Source organism: Falco punctatus, assembly GCF_963210335.1.
Source record: "Falco punctatus genome assembly, chromosome: 2".
In the NCBI taxonomy this organism is placed as follows: domain Eukaryota; kingdom Metazoa; phylum Chordata; class Aves; order Falconiformes; family Falconidae; genus Falco; species Falco punctatus.
The window spans coordinates 14,639,889-14,664,714 of record NC_137581.1 but is presented as its reverse complement, the minus strand read 5'-3'; the positions used below and the strand labels follow the sequence as shown (position 1 = coordinate 14,664,714).

Sequence of the window (24,826 nt, the reverse complement as noted above, 5' to 3'; positions counted from 1 at the left end):
AGACCCTTCACCAGCTTCCTTGTCCTTCTCTGGACACTCTCCAGCACCTCTACATCCCTCTTGTAGCAAGGGGCTCAAAACTGAGCACAGGATTCAAAGTTCAGCCTCACCAGTGCCCAATACATGGGGATGATCACTTCCCTAGTCCTGCTGGCTGCACTGTTTTGGATACAAACCAGGATGTTATTGGCCTTCTTGGCCACCTGGGCACACTGCTGGCTCATGTTCAGCTGGCTGTCAACCAGCACCCCCAGGTCCTTTTCCACCGGCCAGCTTCCCAGCCACTCTTCTCCAGGCCTGTAGCATTGGGTGGGTTTGTTGTGACCCAAGTGCAGGACCTGGCACTTGTTGAACCTCATACAGTTGGCTTTGGCCCATCGGTCCAGCCTGTCCAGACCCCTCTGTAGACCCTTCAAACCCTCAAGCATATCAACACTCCTGCCCAGCTTGATGTCATCTGCAGAGTTTCTAAGGGTACGCTCAATCCCCTCACCTAGATTGTTGAGAAAGATCTTAAACAGGACTGGCCTCAGTACTAAGCCCTGAGGAACACCACTTGTAACATGCTTTAAAGATTCTTTATCTTAGATATACCCACTACAATAGCTTAGTGTTCATTTGAAATTTTGTCTCCCAGATGATATTAAAGGTAAACATTTCTTAGGACTATTTAGCAGACAATACCATCTTTGCAGGTCAGACACAGAAACTGAAATATAGTATCCAGAAACAGAATGCTTTAAAATAAAAATGTTTAGATGTTACTACATGCACATCCTTGAACTTCCTCTGCTCTGAAAAAGGGTTTTGTAGCTGGAAGTTTCATATTTGCTGCTTAATTTCAAAATTAAATTCACACACTTCCCTCTTAAGTTTTGATTTTGTCCAAAATTATTTTTCACAAACTGACTCTGATCTGGCAATAAGGCATCTTTCATTAATGTTTTGTACCTTGTTGCCAGACCTTCATGGAATGATTTATTGTTGAAACATCATCAATTGTGGAATTTTTTGGAAGGCCCATGGAGATAGGTCTCCCCTTTCCCAGGAGACACCAGCCATTGTACTAATACCACTTGCAGTCCCATTGCAGTACCACAAGGATTTACAAACCCTCAATATTTTGCAAGTAGGGAGCTGGAGGGAAATTCCATGTGACTCTGCATTACATGATAAACAAAAGAAAAGGAAGCCAAGTCCCCTTCCCGTTCACATGAGGTTGTGTTTACATCTGCATATCCATTCAAATGTTCAGCTCAGTGATTACTTTTCTATAGTGTAGAACATTTCCTGGCATAGCTATGGTGACAAAATTATGCCAACAGGGGCTCAAAATATTTTTTCTGGAAGTATTTTTTCTGCTGGCATAGTGTACCAGTGCTCAAACAATATAAACTAAACCAACTGAACTCTGTTTGTGAACACAGTAGTTTCCACAGCAGGGGTTTTGGTGGCCCACTAATGAAAATGAAAGATACTAGGTTTTCACCATCAAAGGGAAGCTGTGTGTTATCAGTAGAACATTGCATTGCAATCTAACTAGACATTTAAAAGCATCATTTAACAGAAAAAAAATATAAACAGTTTGATGGCACAAGGTGCATTTTGTTGAATGACAGCTCTTAAAAGGTGTATGACTACTTCACTGTTGATGCTTATCTGCCCTTACACTCTCAGTTTGTTTGGGGAAATCAAATTCAGCTGTGATGTTGTAGCCATCTCTCAGTTTTTCTGCCTACAACTTTTACCCCTCAGTTTACTTATCAGAATCAAGCCTTAACAACATGCACTCAATTCCATTACATAGAGATTGTAGTGTCAAATACAGAAATAGATTATAAAGGTAGCCATAACAAGAGAAGGTACTCAGAAGATGCAAAAGCAGAGAGATATCCAGAAGATAACAAACATTAATTACATTGATAATTGTCATACAGTAGTAACAATCATTCCAGAATAAATAGAAATTGAACACATTTCTCTAACAGAAACTAGGAGATTTTCTTTTCTGCAGCTCTTCCATCTGTAATATGACTTTTTTTCAGGGCTCAAATTTGGAGGAAGAAAAAAATCCCCTTAGTAAAGACCTCGTTTCCCAAAGAAGACAGGAATAGTCTACACTGCATCTACTGAAAAACAAGATATTTTGTCTAGTGTCATGTCTCAGGTCTGATATGATATGCAAATATAAAGACATACTTAGGTATCTGCAGATATTACAGGAGTGCCAATTTGAAAAGAAAATATATAACCTCTCTGGAATATCTACAATTTCATTTGGGAACACTTAGGCATTTCATGGTTTTTATGATATTTCTGGCTTCTAATAATGATGCAGTTGTACTGGAAACTAAGCTATACGGCAAGAGGAAGCAACCGAAATCATGGCTGTACTACTGAAAACAAAAGACAATTTGTATTCAACAACAGTATCTTGACACTGACATTTTGAAGAATTTCTGAAGATTTCTAAACTCCAAAAGAAATCTTCTGTGGCCTCAAGGCAGCGTTTTCGTCACTGGTGGCACAGAGACTATTGTTATATTCAAGTGTTATTAACAGAAATTCTGCTGCTATGCAGTGGCATTTGCAGTGTATGAGCTTTAATTACTCCTTTGGTACTCCAAAACCTGTCAGCAGAACAGCGGATATTTAATTTTTTAAGTTCTGCAACCAAATATATGTTGTATCTAAAATACTGAGTAAGCATCCAATAACGAGTGAACTGTAAAGGGCCAGTGTGCATGCAAGCTGCAGCTGACTGTACCTGGCGAATGAAGTGGAGGGGAGCACATCAGAACAACTCCTTGACCTTCACGTACAGAGACAGCACTTCTTGTCCGACCGCTAAAATTCCCCAGATCTATCAAAAGAACAGAGCATTTTAGTTACATGCTAAAGATTTTAAATGTTGTGGCTACTGTGACTTACATTTTATTTCCTCCTGTAAAGCTGACAGTTCCTTTTTTCATACCTTAATCTACAATAGGAGGGTCTTTAAAAATAAATCTGTTTCCATAACAAAAAATTTCCATGCTGCATCAGCAGTTTATTACTCTTCTTAGTGCACTTGGATACAGTATCAAAGGAAAACCAGCAGACAATATATATATACAATTTGCAAAAACATTTAACAGTGCTTTTATTTCTTTTTGCTATATCCTGCTCTTCCCCCCCCCCCCCCCCCCCAGTAGAAGTGATTCATACACAGTAAAAAAAAAAAAAAAAAAAAAAGAAAAGAAAAGTGGAGAGAACACCTTGGAGTCATCTGGAGAGTGCATGGCACACTGTCATGAGAAGAAGGGAAAATCAGCCGCATTAGTTCTAAAACTAAATTTGGTCTATTGCACACTTACTCTTTTTAAATATTTTCCTTCTGATTTCTCTGGTGTTATAAACACAATCCAGTTGTGGGTAAATATGTTTTCCCTCCAAAATTTTGCCTCTGGCAGGGGAATAAACATTTCCCTTTTTGTACAAAAACTTTTGAATGAAGCTGTAGAGTGCTGCTATGAACAGTTCATTGTGTTTATTAAAGCCTCTCAACCAGAAGATCCAATTCCTCTGTTTACCACCGGGAACACTGGACCTAAGTTCACATTTGAGGTAGATAACTATGCTCTAGCGTGTGTATCTGTAGTGGAAGAGATATGACAGCTCAATTCTGTCACTGGACTAGTGCCTTCATCCTTTCCTCAGTGCCAGTGATGCCACTTAAAGCCTCTATTCACTCAGGGTTTTTCTAGAGACATGTCTCTGTGATGTGGATCAAGGCAAAGACAGCTGCAGTAAGGGTACCCAAAGATATCTTTGAGAGGGACACAGGAGCTTCAGTAAGCATTACACGAGGATCCAAAATATGAATAGATGGGAGTGGGAGCATCTCTCATTGCCATTCAATGACCTATAGCCATACATCTTCATTTCCGAATACGGACCAAGGTGCTAGCGTGAGCCAGAGAGCACAAATCAATTTTAATAGATTGAGTAGAACTATTATTTTCTTAACTGCACTCAGCTGACCGTTTTCTGTCAGATGCTGAAACTCCAATTCTTGCACCATGCCTGCTAGTGCATAAAACTGAAGTTCCACGATTTTCAAAAGTAATATGATTTCATCTTTGATGGATTTCGTAATGGGGATTAGGTGCACTTTTTTTAGTAGAAAGTGACTTACAATGCTTCCAAATGTTTTTTTCACATTTCTAAAAGATGTCTTGGGCATAAGCAGAAGCCTAATATTTAAATGTATCTAAAATTGTGCCGGTTTTGGCCAAAATAAGTCAGCATTCTGATTTCAACCATAGATATCATGTTTGAATAGAGAAAAGGCTTCAGAAGAATTTTAACAAATCATAAGTCACCATTCCCAAATTATGCAAAATTTTGCTAGGCAATAGTTAATGCAATATTATATTGCATTTTAAATTAAACACACTATGAGTTATAATAGAGTCTGGTGTAATTTCACTTAAAAGTGTCACCTAATGGATGTTATCTGATAGTATACTCTGTAGAAATGTAATTATTATTACCTTATGTCTAGAAAACAGTGGGTCAGTATATCCCTGCAAAAATAGTTGTTTTGGATGGAAGAACAGCTTGCAGTTAAAAGTCTTCTCAGTTAAGAATGCCTGCATTTCACTTGCATGTGACTTTGAGTCTACAACTTTATGTATGTTTGTGCTTTTCTAGTCCTGTATTTTTCTAAAGGGAAGCTGATATATCAAGCAATATTGTCTACAGCCTAATAGAAAATATATGTTTATCTTTAATTTTAATGCACAATTTAGGAATACAATAACCTTTTTTAATGCTTTATTGCTGAGACCTTGTAAAAACAGTGTGTGTTGTTAAAGATTTTTTTCCAAAATCAATTTTTCAGGTAAGAATGACACTAAGTTACCATAAAATTGTTCTTGTAACCTTCCTTCTCAAGAAAATATGATGAATCTTCTCTTTATGAGTGTCCTAAAATATGCAGATTGATTTACTCCTGAAATCCCTTTAAAGCTCTAGACTGTATGCATGAACAAACCTTAATGAATTTAAAATATGGACAGAACTTGAACTGATGTGCCATGGCTTCAACATGTTTTGAGATGTTCTGAAACCAGAATAGCTGCTCTGTCAGAATTACAAAGGCTATTTCTCTCTGTGTTGGAACAGATATCATAAGCAGTACTTCCTTTCCCAATATTTGGAGGAAAAAAAAAAACACCTATGTTGGATACATCAGAAAAAGAGCTTTAAAACTATTGACTACCTGACGCCCATACTGCAAGTCTGCGATATGGACTAAAAAATGATATAAATATATTATTATTTAAAAAAACACATTTGGGTCAGGGAATCAAATTGCTGAATATATTAAAATATTGTGAGTGCAGTAGTAAAAATTCACACTAGTGTGAAGAGTGATCCTCTGTAATTTATATAGAGAGCAGGACAAGGAGGCAATCTTTTCTACTTCTAAAAAAGTCTCTGAGATTTGTTTTAACAGACTGCTTCTTCAATTCATTTTAAGCCAGAAAATAATTAATTGGAATTTTCAGAAAAGTTTTTATTTTAAAAAAAAAATAAGAAATTCAGTCTTTTGATTTACGTTACAAAGTCAAATTGCAATATTGAATTATTATTTAAAAATAATTTTGGAAAATATTTTTTATTTTCTTGAAAAAGCTTATAATTTACATATCTCTCCTGGAGGATAAAATATTTTCATTTTAATGTAGAATCTTGTGTCTTCTAGGGTTATATGTCTTCATACTTTACACTAAGTTTTAACTACCTGTGATGCACAACCTGGAAGCCTGTCAACACAAAAAAACGGAAATTTATGACATCTGAATGGTATCCTATAGAGGCAGAAGTGAAAGTTTTATAGCTTTTGCTATTTTTTTCCTCAGGTGGATAAATGCTATTTTCCCATTAGCTATAGCAACCTCAGAAGCTGTTTCCCCCCCCCCCCCCCCATTTCCTGCTTTGTACAGGCACTGTGATGGACAAACAACTTTTTTTTATCTAAGTGAAAAATAAAGATTTTTTTTGTTTAAAAGTAGAAGTTCTGTGTGTGAGTCAAGTTTCTATTTGTTCAAACCAATTAATTTCAAATTAAAGAAGGAAGGTAACAAAGAGCTTTGAATTTCAGTTGTTTTTTACTATCTCTTCTTTCTGAAATGGATTTTTTTGTGAACATACAGTGTAGAAAAGGATTAATAGGTACAAAACAGGGATTTAGTTATAAAACAAATAAATGTAGGAGAATTTAAAAGGAAGAAAATGTGAAGGATTATGCTTGTAGCTCCCTCACATTAAAATAGTAGGTTCATTATTGAAAAAATCAAATGAAAGGGAAGTTTAATTCATTTCCTGTAAATCTCAGCCATTTCATACGTAACCGTATTGAAAAAGGCTACTAAAAAGTATTCAAAATCCTACCATTTTACTTTAAAAACTCTATAAAAATAGATAATGAAAGAAAAGGTGGACAGAATACAGCTTTAGAGGTGGAGACTGTAACCCCTCATGCGGCAGTGCTGGCTATCAGTTCAGTATTCTTTCTGCAGTATAAACCTGTAACATGTGACATGTCAGACAGCCCTACACAGAATGAGTCTATCCTTCATATTATTATGATGTATATGGCTGATTGACAAGAAAATGCCTCTTTGTGCCCCATAGGTGTTCATCTTCTGCCCTAGAAAATTGGATTTATTTACTCTTCTGTCAGTGCTAGAGGCAAAGGTGGTAACACCAATTTTATTATTTTCAAATCGGTTCCTGGAGTTTTAGCTACATGAGTTCCATATTCTTTAACATGAGGCAGAGCCCTGACCCCTTTGAAAATGTATAGTTAAGTGTCAGTCACCATTTCTAATGCAAATATAGTATTAGCAATATATACACAAAGCATGCGAGAAATGTTTAGGATGGAGTGAGTGTGGCAGGAGTAGCACAATTGCTTTATTGTTAAAAAAATATTCAATTCAACAAATATCACACAGTGTCACTAGTGTACAACCTGTGACACAGGAGTGGTCTCCACTATGAAAGGAAAACAGTAGAGAAATTCCAGAGCTAGTGAAGAGGCAAGACATTAAATCCATTGGGTTTGGTGCAACACTTTCTGGATGTCTTATGGTTCAGGTATAATTAGCTCAGTGTAGCACTCCATCTTCAACAGAAGTTAAAGAATTGGGAAAACCATTCAGAACTCTGATCCAAAGCAGCTGTGGGGTAGTATATCTGTCTCTACAGTAGCTATCCTCATTCTTCTGGACGGACTTGAAACATGGGTTTCTCTCAGCACACACAGATACATATTGATGTGCATTGTGGAAGAATGATGCTCACCGCCACAAAAGTATCAGTTTAAATGAGACTCAGCAGAAGATAAAACACTTCTGCTGAAGGTGAAAGGAGCAATGGAAAATGAATGAGAAAAATGTCAAGGCAGTCAAAGCAACAGAAAAGCTTTGCAAGACTAGCAACAAAATAAACAACTAAATAAAGGGGGAAATAGTCTGTCATTGGCAAAAGGACTTGTACAAAAGTTGGAGCAGTTTTTGTTGCTTAGTAGCCTTCCAATCCACCTTCACTGCAGTTTGCTTTAGGCATGCACAGAAGGGATCATTCATTCTGTGTGTTCATCAGTTGGCAGCAGCTGACAGAAGCAACAGTGAAGGGTCAGTCCACTGTCACAAACAGTCCACTGATGATTGCTATGAAATTAGGATCAAATGTGAAATGAAAAACAGATCTTGTTTTTATTTTAGGTAATTACGGCTTGGTAACCTAGCATGGAAACTATGGAAGGCTCTGAGGTTAATTATCAGCGACTTGAACCAGTCAAATCACTTTTAAAGTAGAAATTAGATTGGTGAACAATGTCCTCTGCCAGCCCAATTCTGTGAGTTTGAACCATTTTATGTGCAAATTTATTATGAATTTTAAAATGAGCATCATATCATATGTATTAAAATGTTTAAAGTCATATGCTGAAGATATCTGAAGGTAAGTATAAAGCAGGCAATATTCTTTCCAATAAGGTAAAAATAGCTCTACACAAGATAAAATTCTTCTGTCAGGCCAAGGACAAACTTATTCATTGTATTGTCATTAGAGAGGGTAGCCTTCCTCTCCTTGTATTTGAAAGGCGGGACTAAGAAATAGACCTTGAGATGGAATTGTAGCTTTTAGAAAAGATGAGATTTACAGGGAAAGGAATTCTATTAAAAATGTGTTTTTCAAAATTCCATTATAACCTAAATCAAAAACATGGTCTGACTGTACACTCTAAACAATGGGAAATATAAACGTTGTGTTTAATAGCCCATAAACACAAGCTATAGAAGAATGAAAGGTAGGTATTAAAAAGAAATTACACGTGTGATTGTATAGGGAACGTTTAAATTAGATGAATTAAATACAATACTCACAGGACATCAAGATGTCCAAATAAATCAATAGATCATTTTTTATTGACATATCCCTGTTTTCTAGGAAAAGCAGATTAAACAGGGGGAGCTGTATTATTATTCGCTGACTGGAATTAAGAGTAAGTTTTAATACCGAAGATGTTAACTAGAAAAGGTGCGAAGGGAAGCTCGGACAAAAAGATTTCTGCCATGACAGAAACGTCATATTACCATGGTTAATGGGAAAGCATACATCTTGAACTTTTAAAAATCACATTACCATATGACTTTTAGGTGACAAAATAAGGGCAAGATTCAAGTACTTCAGAATTTATCATGCTTATTATCATTGCTGCTGTTATTATTTATAACCAGAAAGCTTTTGAATCCTTCATGGATCATCAGTCTGACACGACCTGAAAAAAGGTCATTTTTTTCTGTCAAATAAGGTACTGTGCAATTATATAACAAGACACAACAGAAAAAAAGACAGTACAAATAAGCAATGATGTATTTAAGCCTGTATGCCAGCTATCCTATGTCTCGGTACATCTACAGAGCCATCAAAGAGTTTTTAGGAAAGAGAGTGGTTATACAGATGTTTTCAGCGAGTGCCAATAAAAAATGACAAGGAACCCAGGGGAAAGCTGAGTCCCCTGTAAAAGATGAAGAAAAGAAGACACAAGATACCGTAATTTCTTATATTTAGATCAACATCTTCCAGACCCTTTCTCAGATACTAGAACAAAGATTTCTTCTCAGAAAGAAAAGGAGTCATTAAAGGACCTTTGAACAATGGTGGTCCTTGAGCATGGTCCTGTAAAAAGAATCTTCTTTTTGACATGCTGTCAGCATGAAATATAATGTATACAGCATCAATTCATTAGCCCTGAACTACATTTTCACTATGAAATGCAGAAAAGTAGTTAACTAAAGGAACATTGTTTTTTTCTTTCCTTAATGCCATATATATATATATATATATAATTTTTATAAATTATATCAATTCAATAATACCTGGTATACTGCAGTCAGTAGTATTATCCTGCTTATTGTTCATCTTCATCTAGCTATGTCCAGCTGTTTTCTCTTGTGAGTAGAGAACATCTTTTCGTACTTTCTACGTTTCATATTACAGAGAAGCCATGACTCTATAAATGTGGCTAATACATTCTGCCATAATGTAATTTATTATAGTAATAATTATATATTCTAGTGAATATAAGAACTATATAGAATTATTTCCTAAAATGATGTATTGATTTTTGAATGAAATATAGTATAATTTTTTTCTTTTTTAAATGTCCTTCACAAATTAGATTATTTATAAATAATTATTATTAATTAGAAAATTAGAACTTTTTATAAAAGGCAAACCCCAGAATTTGCCTCTATTTACTATGCCATACCTATTGAAAGGGAATACTATTTTTCAATTAAAATATTCACTACCTGTGATCCTACATAGACGATATATAAAATATAAATTGATATGTTTCTTCCACGGTTTTCTCTTGACCAGACCAGCTAATTATTTTTTATATAATCTAATCATTCATGGAGAGGTACCACAGGAGTCTTGTGTATACTGGGAGCTTTGAAGCATTTTTTATTTTGTTACACAGATTCAATAACATCAATGAATATCATCAGTGTCATCAATAAAGTTTAATTCTTCCCAGGGCCTTGAAGAAAAAAGGGAATCTGTAGATACCTGAACTTCAGTAGAATTTGTGCACTCATAAATCCTGAAGTACTGGATCAAAGTTAATTAGAAGGAGAAATATTTACATGCAGAATAAAATAACAAGATTACGTTGAAAATTGTAGATCTGCTATATGATTCAACTTGCCATGTTAATTGCATGATATCTGGGATGCTTGTGGTTACAGTTGTTGATGGTTATGATTAATTAATTACAATCATTCTGTGTCTGTAGGGTTTCATCTATTCTCACAATTATTTCAGCATGCTTCTCAGCTGTCTTTCATATCTACATACTGCAATATCAAGGTAAACACAGAACCAAGTGGAAATATAGTTAAGACTTTTTCACCCTTTCATTGTATTCATGATCTGTCATTTAGGAGCAACAGCTGAAACCAAAAAAATAAACAACCAACCTTAAGTAACAAATGAAAGGAAAGGTTTTCAAATACAGTTACGAACACTTAACCACCAAAATAAAGTGGGTAAATAAATGGTGTTATTTCTAGAACTTCTGAGCAAATAGATTTTCACTTGAGTAATGCATGCAAAGTACTATTTTGTGAACACACTTTTTTACACAGTGTTATCTGCATCTTGAGAAATACACATTTGTATTTACATACTTTGTAATACACCTTCCTGGCATCGAGTGCTATTCTATCCTGTATAAATTCTATATACCTGGTAGTATTGATAATCCTACTTTCTTACTTTTTTTTTTTCCCCTTGTACTTATGACTGCTTCTTCCTTTTTTCTTGTTTGCTTTTTTAATTACTTCTTTCAATTAAATTCCAAATCATTAAGAACATATTGTAAAGACCATTTTGCTTGTTGTAACTGTCTTCAACTAGATGTGACTTTTCCTTCCTTTAGTTAGTAACTAAAGATAGCAATGAGTTAGGATTTTGCATGATTAAACATGGAATGACTAGCAGAGTATACTTTCTTATCTTATGATGGAATTGACAGTGACTAAACTCCTTCCTATAGTTTACTGGAAAGTCACAATATAGGTGTTGTGGTTCATAGGAGGCTGATCTGTAACAGTAACACAGAGAAAAAAACCTTTGCTGACCACTCTGTATGAACAAGTCATTAAGGAAAAGACATTCTGTATTTCACTGAGCTAATTTATATTAGAGAGTAAAACATTGCGTATATATGTTTAATACTTATAGTTCATGGGTTCTGGTCCCAAATATAACATAACGGCAGCACTTCCTTATGTACAGAACAATGTTGCAAACCTTTAGCCTTAAGGATCCTTTCTGCTACATCTCTTAGTTTCTAGTCTGGCTTTGCCAAAGCTGGAATTTATCAGAAGTGTATAAAATAGTTCAGAAATAAAATTATTCTTATCATGGAAAGGTCACAAAGGAAGTAAGCTTTGTCAGGTTCAGAAGAGATGGCACTGAGCTCACCTAAAAGAAAATCTTTACAAATTCCACATCTTTACAAATTCTGCATTCAAGGCTATCTTGCTTCTTTTATACTACACTGACAGAATACCACCATATTTTCATAACTTGTTTAAAGTGACCTAGTTTAGATCTCTAATTTAAGAAGATATTAATCCTATCAAATAATTGATTATTTCTCTTTACTGACTACAAAGGGGACCTAGATTTACAAATTCAGGCAAAGACTTTTTTAACTTCTTGGATGTTTTTGTTTAGTGGCATAAATCCAGCAAAGGTGGTACAGGCAAAGACTGCAGAAAATAAAAGAAAACCTTGCCCTACCAGGGTCCCTGTTCTGCAGATAACATGTAGAGATGTTTGATAATGTTTTCATTATTACTCTTTTTTTTCCTAACAATTATATTTTTCATAAATGGAAGGTTTGTTTCAGAATTGCAAGTTATAGGAACGTGAACTAGGTCAAATATAATATCTGAGAACTGCTGTTCAGATCTAAGGATTGGAGAATGGCTTGACTGTCCAAGTTCTAGTAACAGCTGGAGGTTTGTAGACACCATTTCTGAGAGGTATGACATATCAAATGCTGGCTCCACTCTAAACAAGTCATTTCACAGTGCTGACTTTTCACTAGACTAATGTGTATAGATGCCTACATACTTCACTTCTGGTCTGTCATAAAGAAAAGAAGGTCACAATCTCCTGGAAATTATTTATTTGCTCTTCTCTAAGACTTGTAGTGCCTAATATGACCTACAAGTCACTTGTGACAAGATAAGTAAGTGCTTGGACACATCTAAGGTGTAAATCTGGAATACCTTGGTCTTAGCTGAATAGCTCAACTGAAAATGAAGATCTTACAAACACACGTGTTTTCTAGGTAGCAGCTGCTTGTTACATATGATCTCAGGTAATGTTTTTGATAAGGTAGATTTTTTTGGAGCATGTTATTCTACATAATATCAAGTGATACCAGTCACTGCAAATCACAGTTTAGGATATGAGCATGTAATTGAACAAGTAAGAATCATCAAAGATAAATAAATTCTAACTAGTCAGTTGAGCTACTATAAGTTACTGTCTATATACTTTAACCTTTTCAATCTGTAAACTAGAACACATCAATTAAAAGCCCTATGAAGGTAGTCTGACCATTCGCTTAACAATCTCATATGTGGCCAGTGAATGGCACACTGTTTCTTTGTTATATCAGTTAAGTTAAACCTTCATAGAGTGTTTCATAATTTTGTGAGATCCTGGTTTAAAGCTATTTCAAATGCTCTCTAAAGGGCATATACATCTCCTACCTCTCTATTCAACTATTATTCTTCTATTCCACTTGTTTTCTAATTCTACCGTATGCTAGTGTCAGAGAGCTTGTTTAGCATGCAGAACCTCCTCTCCTCTCCTCTCCTCTCCTCTCCTCTCCTCTCCTCTCCTCTCCTCTCCTCTCCTCTCCTCCCCTCCCCTCCCCTCCCCTCCTCTTCCCCTTCCCCTTCCCCTTCCCCTCCCCCTTCCCCTCCCCCTCCCCCTCCCCCTCCCCCTCCCCCTCCCCCTCCCTCTCCCTCTCCCTCTCGTCTCTCTTTTTTCTTGAGACAGTCATGCTTCTTATGAAAATTATATCCTTCCTGAGATATCCATATAAGAAACTCGATTCAGACACAGATACACCAGTAGTACTACTCAGGCTGCCACATAGTGATAAGGTTGCACAAAGAAGTAATCACTGTCTTTGTTATAGGAATGTGCATCAGGCAGCAATCCCCCTGTAGTTCATCTGATCTTTTAAATGGCTTTATCATTTATCACAATTATATATTATTGCCCACTGATCAATAGAAATAAAAATAAAATATGCTTCCTGAACGAAGTCAGTTAGATGCTCCACAATATGGATTACTTTATTTAAGCAATCTAATAATTGTTTCTTTTTTTTTAACTGACCTTCCTAGGGCAAAGCAAATTACTGCCAAGCGCATCCCAGCTGTAACAGTGGCACAGACTTCTGGTTCTGAAACTAAGCACCATCAGACCTGCGAAAGCTGTTGGTTTGGAAGTTATGGGTAATTTGCTAGCATTGCTAATGCAGCAGGGCAGAACAGCAGGACAGGTTCTCTTCTCATAGAGACTGCTGACCATGTAATGTACAGCAGAGGATCAAATGTTAGGCCATGCTGTCTAAGACTGCAGCCATATCAAACCTTAGTAATATGTAATCCTTTGAGATAAAAAAAATAATGCTGAAAGACAGATATTTCTGGTCAAGTCAACTGAACTTGTTCACAGGACATAGAGCCATACTACCAAAGAGCCTTACTTCCTCCTACATTACTACTCATGAATTACACAGCGCTTATAGTCCTTAAAGCCATGATTGACCAGAATCACAGACCTGTATTTAGACAAAGATTTGCCCCAAGGTAACATGGGGTCTGTGACACAGGTTTTGAGTAGTGTGGGCAAAAGCAACCACTGAGAGGTTAAAAAATAATAATTTCAGGCTGAAGAAGTTTTGAGACCTGAATACTTGAATTCTCCACGTAACAGGGAAACTTCTGCTGGAGGAATCGGACCTCTTAGGATTTGGCCTTGTAGGAAGGCACCATTAAGCAGCTGCAACAGGTATTCAGAGAGTCAGATTTAAAAGAGGACATGGGGGAAAAATGTTAAAAAAGTCTAGCAATTTAAGCATATGGTGTACATTTGGTAGAGCAGGCTAAATACATAATATGTTTTTTACCAGCAAGGAGACAATCCAGGCTTCTGTAGTGAATACACTGTATGAAGGAATTGAAAATTCACTTCAGAAAAACAGAAGTGACAATGTGTTAAAACTAATGTCTGGATTTTATACTGACCAAATAATTAGGGACTGTGAAATGAAGACTGTGAAGGTAGCTGGTCAGATTTTAGTATTATGAAATGATGTAAAGAATTTTTTGGATATTAATGAATATCAAAGGAATATCACAGGGGAAAAAAATCTACAGATTAAGTACTTACAGAACCAGAGTTTCTGCAGTGACATTGCCAGATGATCATTGAATGGCTTAGAACAAGCAGATCAGTAACCTCAGAGGTGGTGAAAGGATTGTTCCTTAATACAAAGTATTAATTTACAAAGAACCCAACATAGCCAAAGAATCTAATTAACAAAAACTAATGGGTGAAACTGTGCATATGTAGTCTACAATATTTCAGGTGGAATATCTTATTCATACTGTTGGTTTCTAGATGGTTAACATTATTTGTTATAAAACTTTGTTTTCCCCTGCTCCAGTAAGAGTTATAGTTGTTTTTAACAAAAAGGGCTGAGTTTTTACTGTCTGAAAATCAGGTCCTTTGAAAATTTCTCTGTCACATAAGTATGGTATGTTGTTCTGATGCCATACTTGTAAAAAGAGGTTGACAAATCTGAACGGCTTTAGAGAAAAGTTAGGAGATTAATTTGAATTACAGAAAACATCTTACAGTGATAAATGCCTAAGGCTAAAAAAAATAGTCTGATGAAGTTAAAAGTGAGAAAAGGAAAAAGATATTTCCATTATTTCTTTTTCTTAAAAGAAATTATTTGAGTTTCTGAATCAATCTTCTAGGGAGTCTAGGTGATCCTACAAATAAACATAATGTGATTGTTTAAGTTCACTCCTAACAGTGGTCCCCTCGACCTCAGTGGGTTTACTCAACTTATTTAAATAAATGCAGAAATATTTTTTACAATGGAATATGATTTTTAACACAGATTTCATGCGTAAATTATTTACACAAAAAATAATAGCAAACTAAGATATATTCTTAGAAAGGATAAAGGAGAAAAAAAAATGAAATCTTTTCAGTGATGTGTGGGAAAGAATAGGAATACGTCGCCCTTGTCTCTGAATTGGAGAGTCATAGGTTTAACAGATGGACCACTCAGTCGATGAAGAATTGGCTGGATGTTCGCACTCAAAAAGCTGCAGTCAATGGTTTGACATCCAGGTGGAGATCAGTGACATGTGGCATTCCTCAGTGGCCTGTACTGGGACCAGCACTGTTTAACATCTTTGTCAGCAACATGGACAGTGGGATTGAGTGCGACCTCAGCAAGTTTTAGTCTGCTCTCATGAGACCCCCACCTGGAGTACTGCATTCAGCTCTGGGGCCCCCAACATATTCTAGTAATCTATGATTATTACAGTGTTATCACTTTAATAATTACTGAAGAAATCTTATTTAAAGACCCAGGTTTAAGGAGATGGCACCTAAATACCGGAGGAGAATTGCATCCATGCTATCAATGTAATTTAATATAAAATATTTTGTTTAATTCATTGTAACCCATTTTACACATTTTGCACTCTAAGAAGATGAAATGGGATTTTTATCAGTGTAATTGAAAATTATTGACAAGAAAAATACACTGGTAGCATACATTCATTATATCCAAGTCAATTACTACTAAATTTTACATGCTTCCAGTTAACAATACAAGCACAGATTGTAGGTTAAAATTTACTGTGATTAGCTCATTCTAAGTAAAAATATGTTGTTAGAATATTTACACTTAGTGACTCAGATAAAGTCATATCATAAATATCTATGGTCTACCAAATATGAATAAAATGTAAGCAAATCTAAAATGAATGGTACTGTGACTAAGTAATGGTGACTAGTCACTGAGTAGATTCATGTGAGATTATACTTTAAGGTAATACTATAATGTTAATGCTGAGAAATATTTTTTTAAAATTTATTTTTATGCAAATGATTTTGAATATAATAGAACATTTTAAATTGTTATCCCTATTATTTGGGAAATATTTTCTTTTGCTTGGAATATACATGAGTTCTTTTTTTCTAACTTATTACCACAAAAACAGTATTTGTGTGTGCTAAATTTTATTCTCAGTGTGGAGTTCAGTTGTCTGATAGCTACATCTGAGCCAGTCATACTAATCTTCCTCTAAAGACAATGCAAAGAAATAGACACTTCAAATGCCTGATTCATTTGACCTGTTTTAGATGTCAACCTAACATGAATGAATTGCATCCTAATAGTGCAATGGATTAAGTAGGGAATCTGAACAATTAGATCAGTTGCAGTTGCCTATAGTGTGGCTATCTGACATTAAAGGAGAATGAATCAAGTGCATTTAGAAGCACTTTACTATTTCCTTGATATTCAGATTTTTTTCTCAATATCATCATTTTGTTTACAATTCTCTGATAAAACTGGGTAGAAGATGACCAAGGATTGCACTGATATATGTAAGAAAAGTAATAGAAGGCAAGTATAAAATCCCTTAACTGGATTGGCCCTTTGTTAGTAAAGTGTGAAGCAACAGTTTTTTACTTAACAGCACAGCAGTGAGCTAACTAATTTTTAAAAATGTACACAGGAGATCACGATATGACTGTAGTACTTTTCCAAATAATTTCCAAATAAAGGCAAATTGAGCATTTAACCTCACAGACTTTCTTGTTGTGGTACTAATTGTATTGCAAGGTACTGTTCCTGAAAGACAAAGATCATAACTTAACATTTAAAACAACTTGGGTATACACATTTAATTTTACACCTGATGTATTCATATTGTTCTGCAATATAGAAAATTTAAAACTTACATGTATTAAAGGATTTTACATTGACTTTTAAAAGAAGTCTACAGTGTGGTGAACTCCATCTTTTACCTACCTTTTTGGTGATTAATGTACATATGCAAGAAAACTTCCAGCTCAATCTGCTAAGCCTGAGTGATACTTAGACAACCTAATCTTCTACACCTTTGGAAGACACATATTGGAGAAAATAGGGTAACGGAAGTGCCACCACCATAATGTTCCGTTAAATGTCCAACTTCCAATGACTAGATGACTTTATGCATGCACAAAAGTAGCTAGCATTTCATATGTATTGCTTGTAATTTCAGTAGAAGCAAACAGCTTTCAAAATAGCAAGGAGGAAATGGAAACGCCTTTGTTATGCATCTGCTTTACTGTATTGACTTTGTAAAGAGTGTAGAAAACTATTTCCCTCTCTAGAGACACCTGTAATGTCAGAGAAGCAATGCCTTTGGGTAGGTATTGATTTTAAGTAGACAACACTAAAGATGATTGCAGTCACGTAAACCTGCTCTTCAGCCTCACAAATGCAGCCTGAGTATTTCTGCCTGTTAAATGCCACCATTATTTAAATACTTCCAAGTTATTTGAGTGCTGCTTAGTTCTCTTAAGTTAGAGTTGAAATGGCACTTAATAGATAGATTTAATGGGATATATATACAAAAGATAGAAAAGCTTCCTAATTAAAAGCAGAATGAGGATTGAGAATTTTTTTCTTATAACTCTAATTTCTAACATACAAATAGTGACAGAAGAAACACGCAAATCTTAAACTCTCAAAATAATTTTTCATAGTCATGCTCTATCGAATTGCAATTCTATCAGTAATTTTTTGGACGTACCCTAGAAAATTTAAATACATTCATATATTTTAGTCTTTATAATCAAACTACACAAATAACAGCTATTGATATACATACTTATCATAAATAAATAATGTGAAATCTATTGCATGTGAGAGGATCTCATTTATGTTTCATCACTTCACTTAACCCAACTATCTTATTATTTAATACATGAGGTTGCACTGCAGTATTGTTTAAGCTCCTGATGTCTTGTTAGGCAATATTAAATCTCTGCTTCTTTGAATACACTTTTATTGCTGGTCTGTTAGAAAGAAATGGTTTTACTCCCCTGTCTACAGTTACCCTCCTTTAAAATAATAGGTGAATGGGACTATGATATTATCAATATAATAAAGAAAATCTAAACTATTGAACAAATACTTATACATTTGGCAAGTAAAGCAGTAAAACAATGATTTCTGACCAACAGTCCTGGAATCCTCAGGTCATGAAAAGGTTACGGAAATATCTAGCTGGTCCATAGAAGCCTGTTGCTTTTACAAGGATTTGAATTAAATGTTTGAGGCTAAAGATGCAAGGTGGTCTATAAAAACCTCTGGGAGCTGGCACAAATTAATAGTCTGAAGTCTGGAATTAACTATTATAGAAAAAAATCCAACCATCTATAATTGCAGATTCAAGAGGTCGAAGGCAAAGAAGTAGGTACAATGTAAAATAATGTGACAGTGGTAAATAAGGTAATACGGTCACCTCTCATCATAGAACAGAAATCAGTTCTTTCAGAAAGTTTTGTTTTAAAATGATTTATCTTAATACGATATAAATAAGGTTAAGTCCATCAGCAAAGCAAACAGAACACATTAACTGAAACTAAAACTATACCCATTTATGCAAAAAAATGGGTTATGCTCATTAATTTTATATTACTTTTGCTTATCTTAGCCTTTATTTAGGTGCAGTATTTTCTAATTAACTTAATGGTTGTGCTCTTATTCAGTGGAATTACTGGGAAAGTAAATGAAATTCCAGATTTATTTTATCTACAGTTCTTAAATTTATTTTATTGTCTTATATTACTGCAGTGAAATTTTCCAGAAGACTTGTGATCCTTTCCTGAAACATTTTTTAGGCAAAGACAATTACTAGTCAGTCTTGTTAGATCTGTCATAGATGCTCATGGCACAGTGCCTATAGAGAAGGCATGTCCAATACATCTGCTATGAAGGGGATGCAAATTCCATTTGCTTCCAGCAGACTGCTCAGTAACTGTTTGGTAGAATAGCTGTTGCCCTGCCTTTTTCTTATATAATGGGAAATCATTAATTTTATGTAACCTTAGGGAAAAGAGAAAAAGAAGGAAGTGTTTAAATGTTTAAGTAGATTTTGGTTAAAGACAAGTATCTTTTGCTCAGCTAGCTTCATCCTAAGTATCCACCTTAATGTATCCGATGTATGAAAAGTCTTAGTAAAGGTTGACAAATCTGTGTCCTTGTTTTTTTGTCTTCATGTATAAATAAGGAAAAGCAAAAAAGTGATGTGTTCAAGGATATACATATGTATGTATTTGAGAAAATATTCCAAGATTGTTTTGCACTGAGAGTCTGCACTAGTTAATTATATCAACGACAAGAAAATTCATACAGTTTTTGCAAGCACTCTGAGAAGAGCTCTGGTACACTTGCAATGCATAAGTGGTCAGCACACATCTTTACTATGGAATGACGGCTTGTCAGTCAGAAAGCACAGAGCCAAATAACCTTTCAGGAGTTGTCATTCAGACCGATTCTGAAATTGGGTTCTTTCTCATTTGCTTATGCAATATGAATATTTTCATGTGGCAGCTGATTTCAGCAAGTTTTCACTGTAGTGTTAAAAATGTAAGTTTTCTATAGATGAATTCTAGCCCATATATGGCCTTGAATTGCGTAGGTAGACATGGAGGGCAAGCTTAGTATGTCTTCAGATCTGAGAGAAAGGTTTCAGGTATAGCTCACAACAGCAAAAACTGGGTGGAACAACATAGGACATTCCTCTTCTTTCCAGAAGGAAGAGCAGGATAACCTTTATATGTGCAATTCACAATCCAATGATTAACATAAAAATGAAAATTTGAAATGCAGTTTAACTACAGTGGACTAATTTTTTTCCCCATTTTATCCATATTCTATCTTACAGCAAAGAAATTTGCTCACACTTCTTGTATAGTTTGATTTTTCCACAAGGTATTTTTAGTGGTTGAATCACAGAAACAGTATCAAAAGGGGGTAATCTGCAATTCCTTTGTAATTCTTAACATAAGTAATATCTGAAAGAATAAATGCAATAGACAAATACCATTTATTAGGTACCTTTGTATATTCTCTTATCCCCTAAATCTCGTCTGTGGCATTATTTTTTTCTTTCATAAGTGAAGGATGGCATGTGCAGGAGGAGAGAGGTCTGAATCTTATGATCCAGATGGTATATGACAATGACGGTCAGATGCTAAGCAGGGGAGAACATGCTCTACCTAGATGACAGACATCAAGGTTTAGAAGGAGAAGATCAGGAGGCATCTGATTGCTTTTCATTTTTCCTGGGTGTCCTTCAATATCTCCAGTGGTAAGCAGAGTGTCTGTGGCAGATCCATGGATGGAGTGGTGGAGCTGCTTTCACCTTTTGTCCCCCTACAAGGAATAGTGGCTGACAGAGCCAGAAGTTTCACTGCAATTTGACCTTCAAATTCCACAGTGCCACACAACCAGATGACACAAGTCCCAGTTTATAGCTCTTTCTTTCCTCTTGCATCATAAAAGCTTATAAACCTGTCTTTCATTTTTTCAGGGCACATGTAAAACCACTATTTTAAAACTAAAGCTGATATTTCTTAAGCATACTTTATGTCTTCTATCCATTAACTATGCATTCAGCCAAATTCTGTGAACCTGAAGAGACAGCTTGTCATTTAGATACTCTGTCACATCAATAAACTCACAGTACTGGGGGGGAAATCCCTTAATGTTCTCATGCTTTATTTTGACTTTTTCCCCTAAACAAATATCAGTTGCTGAAATTCCTAAACTAACAGTAAACCCCCCTTAGTAGTAAGTTCAAAAATCTGACACTAGATGTTTAATATTCTATGTTCTTCATACAGTGAAGGACTCAAGTCATCCTTAAATGAATTTTCTATATTTAAATCAGTAGAAGGGGGTGTTGTTGGTTTTTTTCTTCCACTTTCTCTGTGTAATCCAAATTGATGTCAAAGAGCTTTCTGTCAATCGTGTCTCTCAGAACATGGAAATACATGTATTTGCTTGCCTTCTGAATAAACTGAAAACACTGAGCTTCACAGCCCTACCTGGCAGTAAATTTCATTTAAATGCAACAATATAGACACATGGTGCTTATTGCAATACCAAAGTCAAAGTTATTTAACAGATGAAGGGATATATAGAAGCTAGAAGTCAGATCATAGCATCAGAGGGTAATTCACAGTGGAGGGGCCCTCAGGAGGTTGCTGGTTCAATTGCCCTGTTTAAGCAAGGTCATCCAGACAATTAGATCAGGTTGCTTGGAGATTTGTCTAGTTGAGTCTTGAAAACTTTCAAGAATGGACACTGTACAACCTCTCTGGGGAACCTGTGCTGCTGCCTAGCTGTCCTCATGGGGGAAATGTTTCTCATAACTCTCACTCTAGTTTGTGCTTGTTTTCTCTTTTCCTGCTGGCAATCACTGCTTTGAAAAGTCTGGATTCATCTCCTTGTTAACCTCCCTATAGGCACTGGAGAGATGCTGTTAGGTCCCTGTGCTCCAGGATGAGCAAACTGAGCTCCCCCAGCCTGTCCTCAAAGGGCAATTGCTTTAGACTCCACCATTTTGATGGATCCCACATCCCCCCACCCCCCTTAACTCCCTCTAGTTTATCAGTGGTTTTCCTCTACTAGTGGGCCTGAAACTGGCCACAGTATCAATTCATCATCTCATGGAATAAATGGATCTCATCAGCAGGGACTGTTTTCTGCTAAGTGTCTGAGTCCCTAATTTTCATCTCTTAAACTTAATTACTGTTGTAATTACTTAAAGAACCTTTAAAATAATTTGAAATTATTGTTGAAATAGAAGTACTTCCTTGCCTTAATATTTATAAAGAGGTTGCAATTTAGGTACCGTGACAGTCAGTCAGAATCTCTTAGTGCTAAAGGCATGAGCGTATACAACTTGACTAAATGGACACCCTTTAATGTTGACAAATATAAGGATCTCAGGGGACAGCTGTGATGTTCAACACACTCTGGGGACAAGTTTCATTTCTATCAGACAAATTATCTAATATAGTCACTGTGTGGTCCCTGTTACAGGCAGGAAGACACTATTTATCTTTCTAAGTTTAGATTTTTCTCTTATTTACACCAGCAAGGTTTTTATCGATATTATCTCCTCAGAAATCATGCTTTGAGTAGTCCATTTATTTTGTTATCATGTTTTTGTCTAAATGCTTTCTGGGCATTCAACTCTTTCTCCTGAATTTGTAACAAGAAATTAGAAACCAGAGGTACAGTAATAGCAGAATGACACAGGCCCTCCACATGGACTGTCAGTCTAAAAGGTTTCTGACAGTTCAATAGGTAATTACATTAAGTCCTTTATGTACCAGGTCTCTGTGAGCTGATTCTCATCTATACTTTCTGTCACCGAAATAAATGGAGTTATGCAAATATAACCCCACATGCAGATCAATTTCCTTGTGCCTTTGTTAAATAGGCAAAGTCCAGGGGCACAGAAGGTTAACGTGGGGTATAAATATTTTCCAAAAGCCTAATGCTGTGTAAAGCACAGTGTGTAAGATAGACAAGAATGTGTTTAATGAAGTGTTGGTGATAAAGAAAATAAACTACAATTATTAATCTGTCAAAACTGTAGATGAAAGGGATCAAATCCCTTTTATCATTTCATTAACTTCACAGAGTATCACAACGGGTAAATTTAACAACTGTATATTCAGCTGAGAACTGAATAATATCTTATTTATCACTTTGTGACTCTACATTTGCATCAGAATCAGTATTACTGAAAAGCTGCAAAAGAGTATAAAAGATCCATTTGTGAATGATGTATATATATCAATGCTTATAATGGGAAAAATATTTTCAGAGAATAATTCACAAAAAAATACCTTCTGGGTTTGAGATCTGGACGCCAGACAGACAAATGATTTTGAAGGGACTTAGCTAATCACCAGGTTCTGAAGTCTGTCCAGAGTCAGCCACTGTTCTTAAAGCCATGTAAAATGAATTGTGCTTTTTAGAGTATGCAATGTACAGAAACAAGTAGGCCTACGACATACACAGGTTTTGTTTTCGGGGCTTAAAAGGGTTTCTATTGGCATCCTGGATAGGGAGTGGTTCTGCATGTTCCATTGGGTAGAAGTACACTGACAAGAAGATCATAAGTCATTTCATGAAATAAATTGTTTGTGCATTCAAACACTCTCTCACCAAAGCCAGCGTTTCAAATCTGTGGATATGTAAAAGTATGCAATGAGCACTAGCACTACAGAGGAAAACAACTGAAGAGCTGTTGTTCTGCACCTTAGACACAGCAGCTCCAGATTTTGACTACCTTTGAAAGCTGGAAATGCAGACCTTTACTTTGTACAGAGGTATGACTCCAGCTTCTTTCTGCACATGGCAGCACCTTTCATACCTGCACATCCACAAAAACAACGCATCACCAACCAGTATCTTCCATCCACCTTGGAAAGAGGAATTGTACTCACATTTTCCCCTGGATTTGACCACTGTATATGTGTACAATTATTAGAAGGATCTTAAACAATTTCCGTCTCTTATAGTTTCATCCTCATAGAAGAGAAAAATGACAGCTTATGCTACAGTCAGATCTTTCGCATTCTTTTTTCTGTTTGGAGTACAGTTGGTGTGGACAGCCAAATGTGAGCCACAGGTATCCAGCCTATTATTCATAGCAAATCCGTTTTTGACTTGGAACTGGAGTCTGACTTTGGCCAAGAAGTTTTTCCTTTCTCCTCCATAAAACTTTCATAAAATAATTTAGGTTGGACAGGACTTCTGGAGATCATTTACAATCCCCTGCTAAAGGCAGGACTATCTTTGATCAGGCTGCCCTGTCTGATCAAATTTTGAATCTCTACAAGGAACCTCTCTGACAGAAGAGTAGAGTTAGCAAACCGCCCCTTGGGGCTATACAATTTAGGACTAAAATATAGGGAAAATAAAAATATATATTACCAATAATTTTGGTTACATTATTGTCCACTTCATTTCTAAATGTCTGAATTTGTTTATATGGTTAGACATGGCAAGGTTACTACAGTGATTGTCACAGAGAATAAATCAGAGAAAAAATCAGAAAAAGTACAAAAGTAAATTTCAGAGATCCTGTGAGTAAAAAGATGGTATGTCAAAGTCAAGAAGCTAATCAAACTACATACCCTAAGGTGTACCAATAAATCAAGTTGTCATGAGTGCTCCTAATGAAGGACCATTTGTGAAAATTTTACCTTTGCTCTCTTCAGCTAATATTCAGCAAGTGAATAACTAACTACCATGATGCTCCCAATAGAAAATGCGAGAGTAAAAAATATAGAATGTAATTTTTAAACATTTTATTTATACACTATACATTAAGAAGTGGTAACTATAGAAGACACCATTGCCATCACCTACTGCACCTGCTGTGTAACATGAACTATAGGATTTCTCTAAATTAAATCTAATTAAAAAAATAAATAAATAAAGAGAAAAAATTTCATTACTTTTGTAGTCAAGTTCTTCCAGTTGTTATTTTTTCTCCCTGTGAAGTTACAATTTATTCCCAAGGAAAAACGAAACAAAACACACACTTTAAGG

At 35.6% G+C, this 24,826-nt stretch overlaps 1 protein-coding gene across 7 annotated transcripts in view; it reads right to left on the bottom strand.

The window, feature by feature from the left end:
* Nucleotides 1-24,826, bottom strand: part of CNTN5 (contactin 5) — a 968,197-nt gene that overhangs the window by 210,356 nt on the left and 733,015 nt on the right. For all 7 annotated transcript variants that reach the window (XM_080376471.1, XM_080376469.1, XM_080376474.1 and 4 more), the window contains one exon: nt 2,768-2,863. In XM_080376471.1, the coding sequence (XP_080232597.1) occupies nt 2,768-2,863 (96 nt within the window). The remainder of the gene's footprint in view (nt 1-2,767; nt 2,864-24,826) is intronic.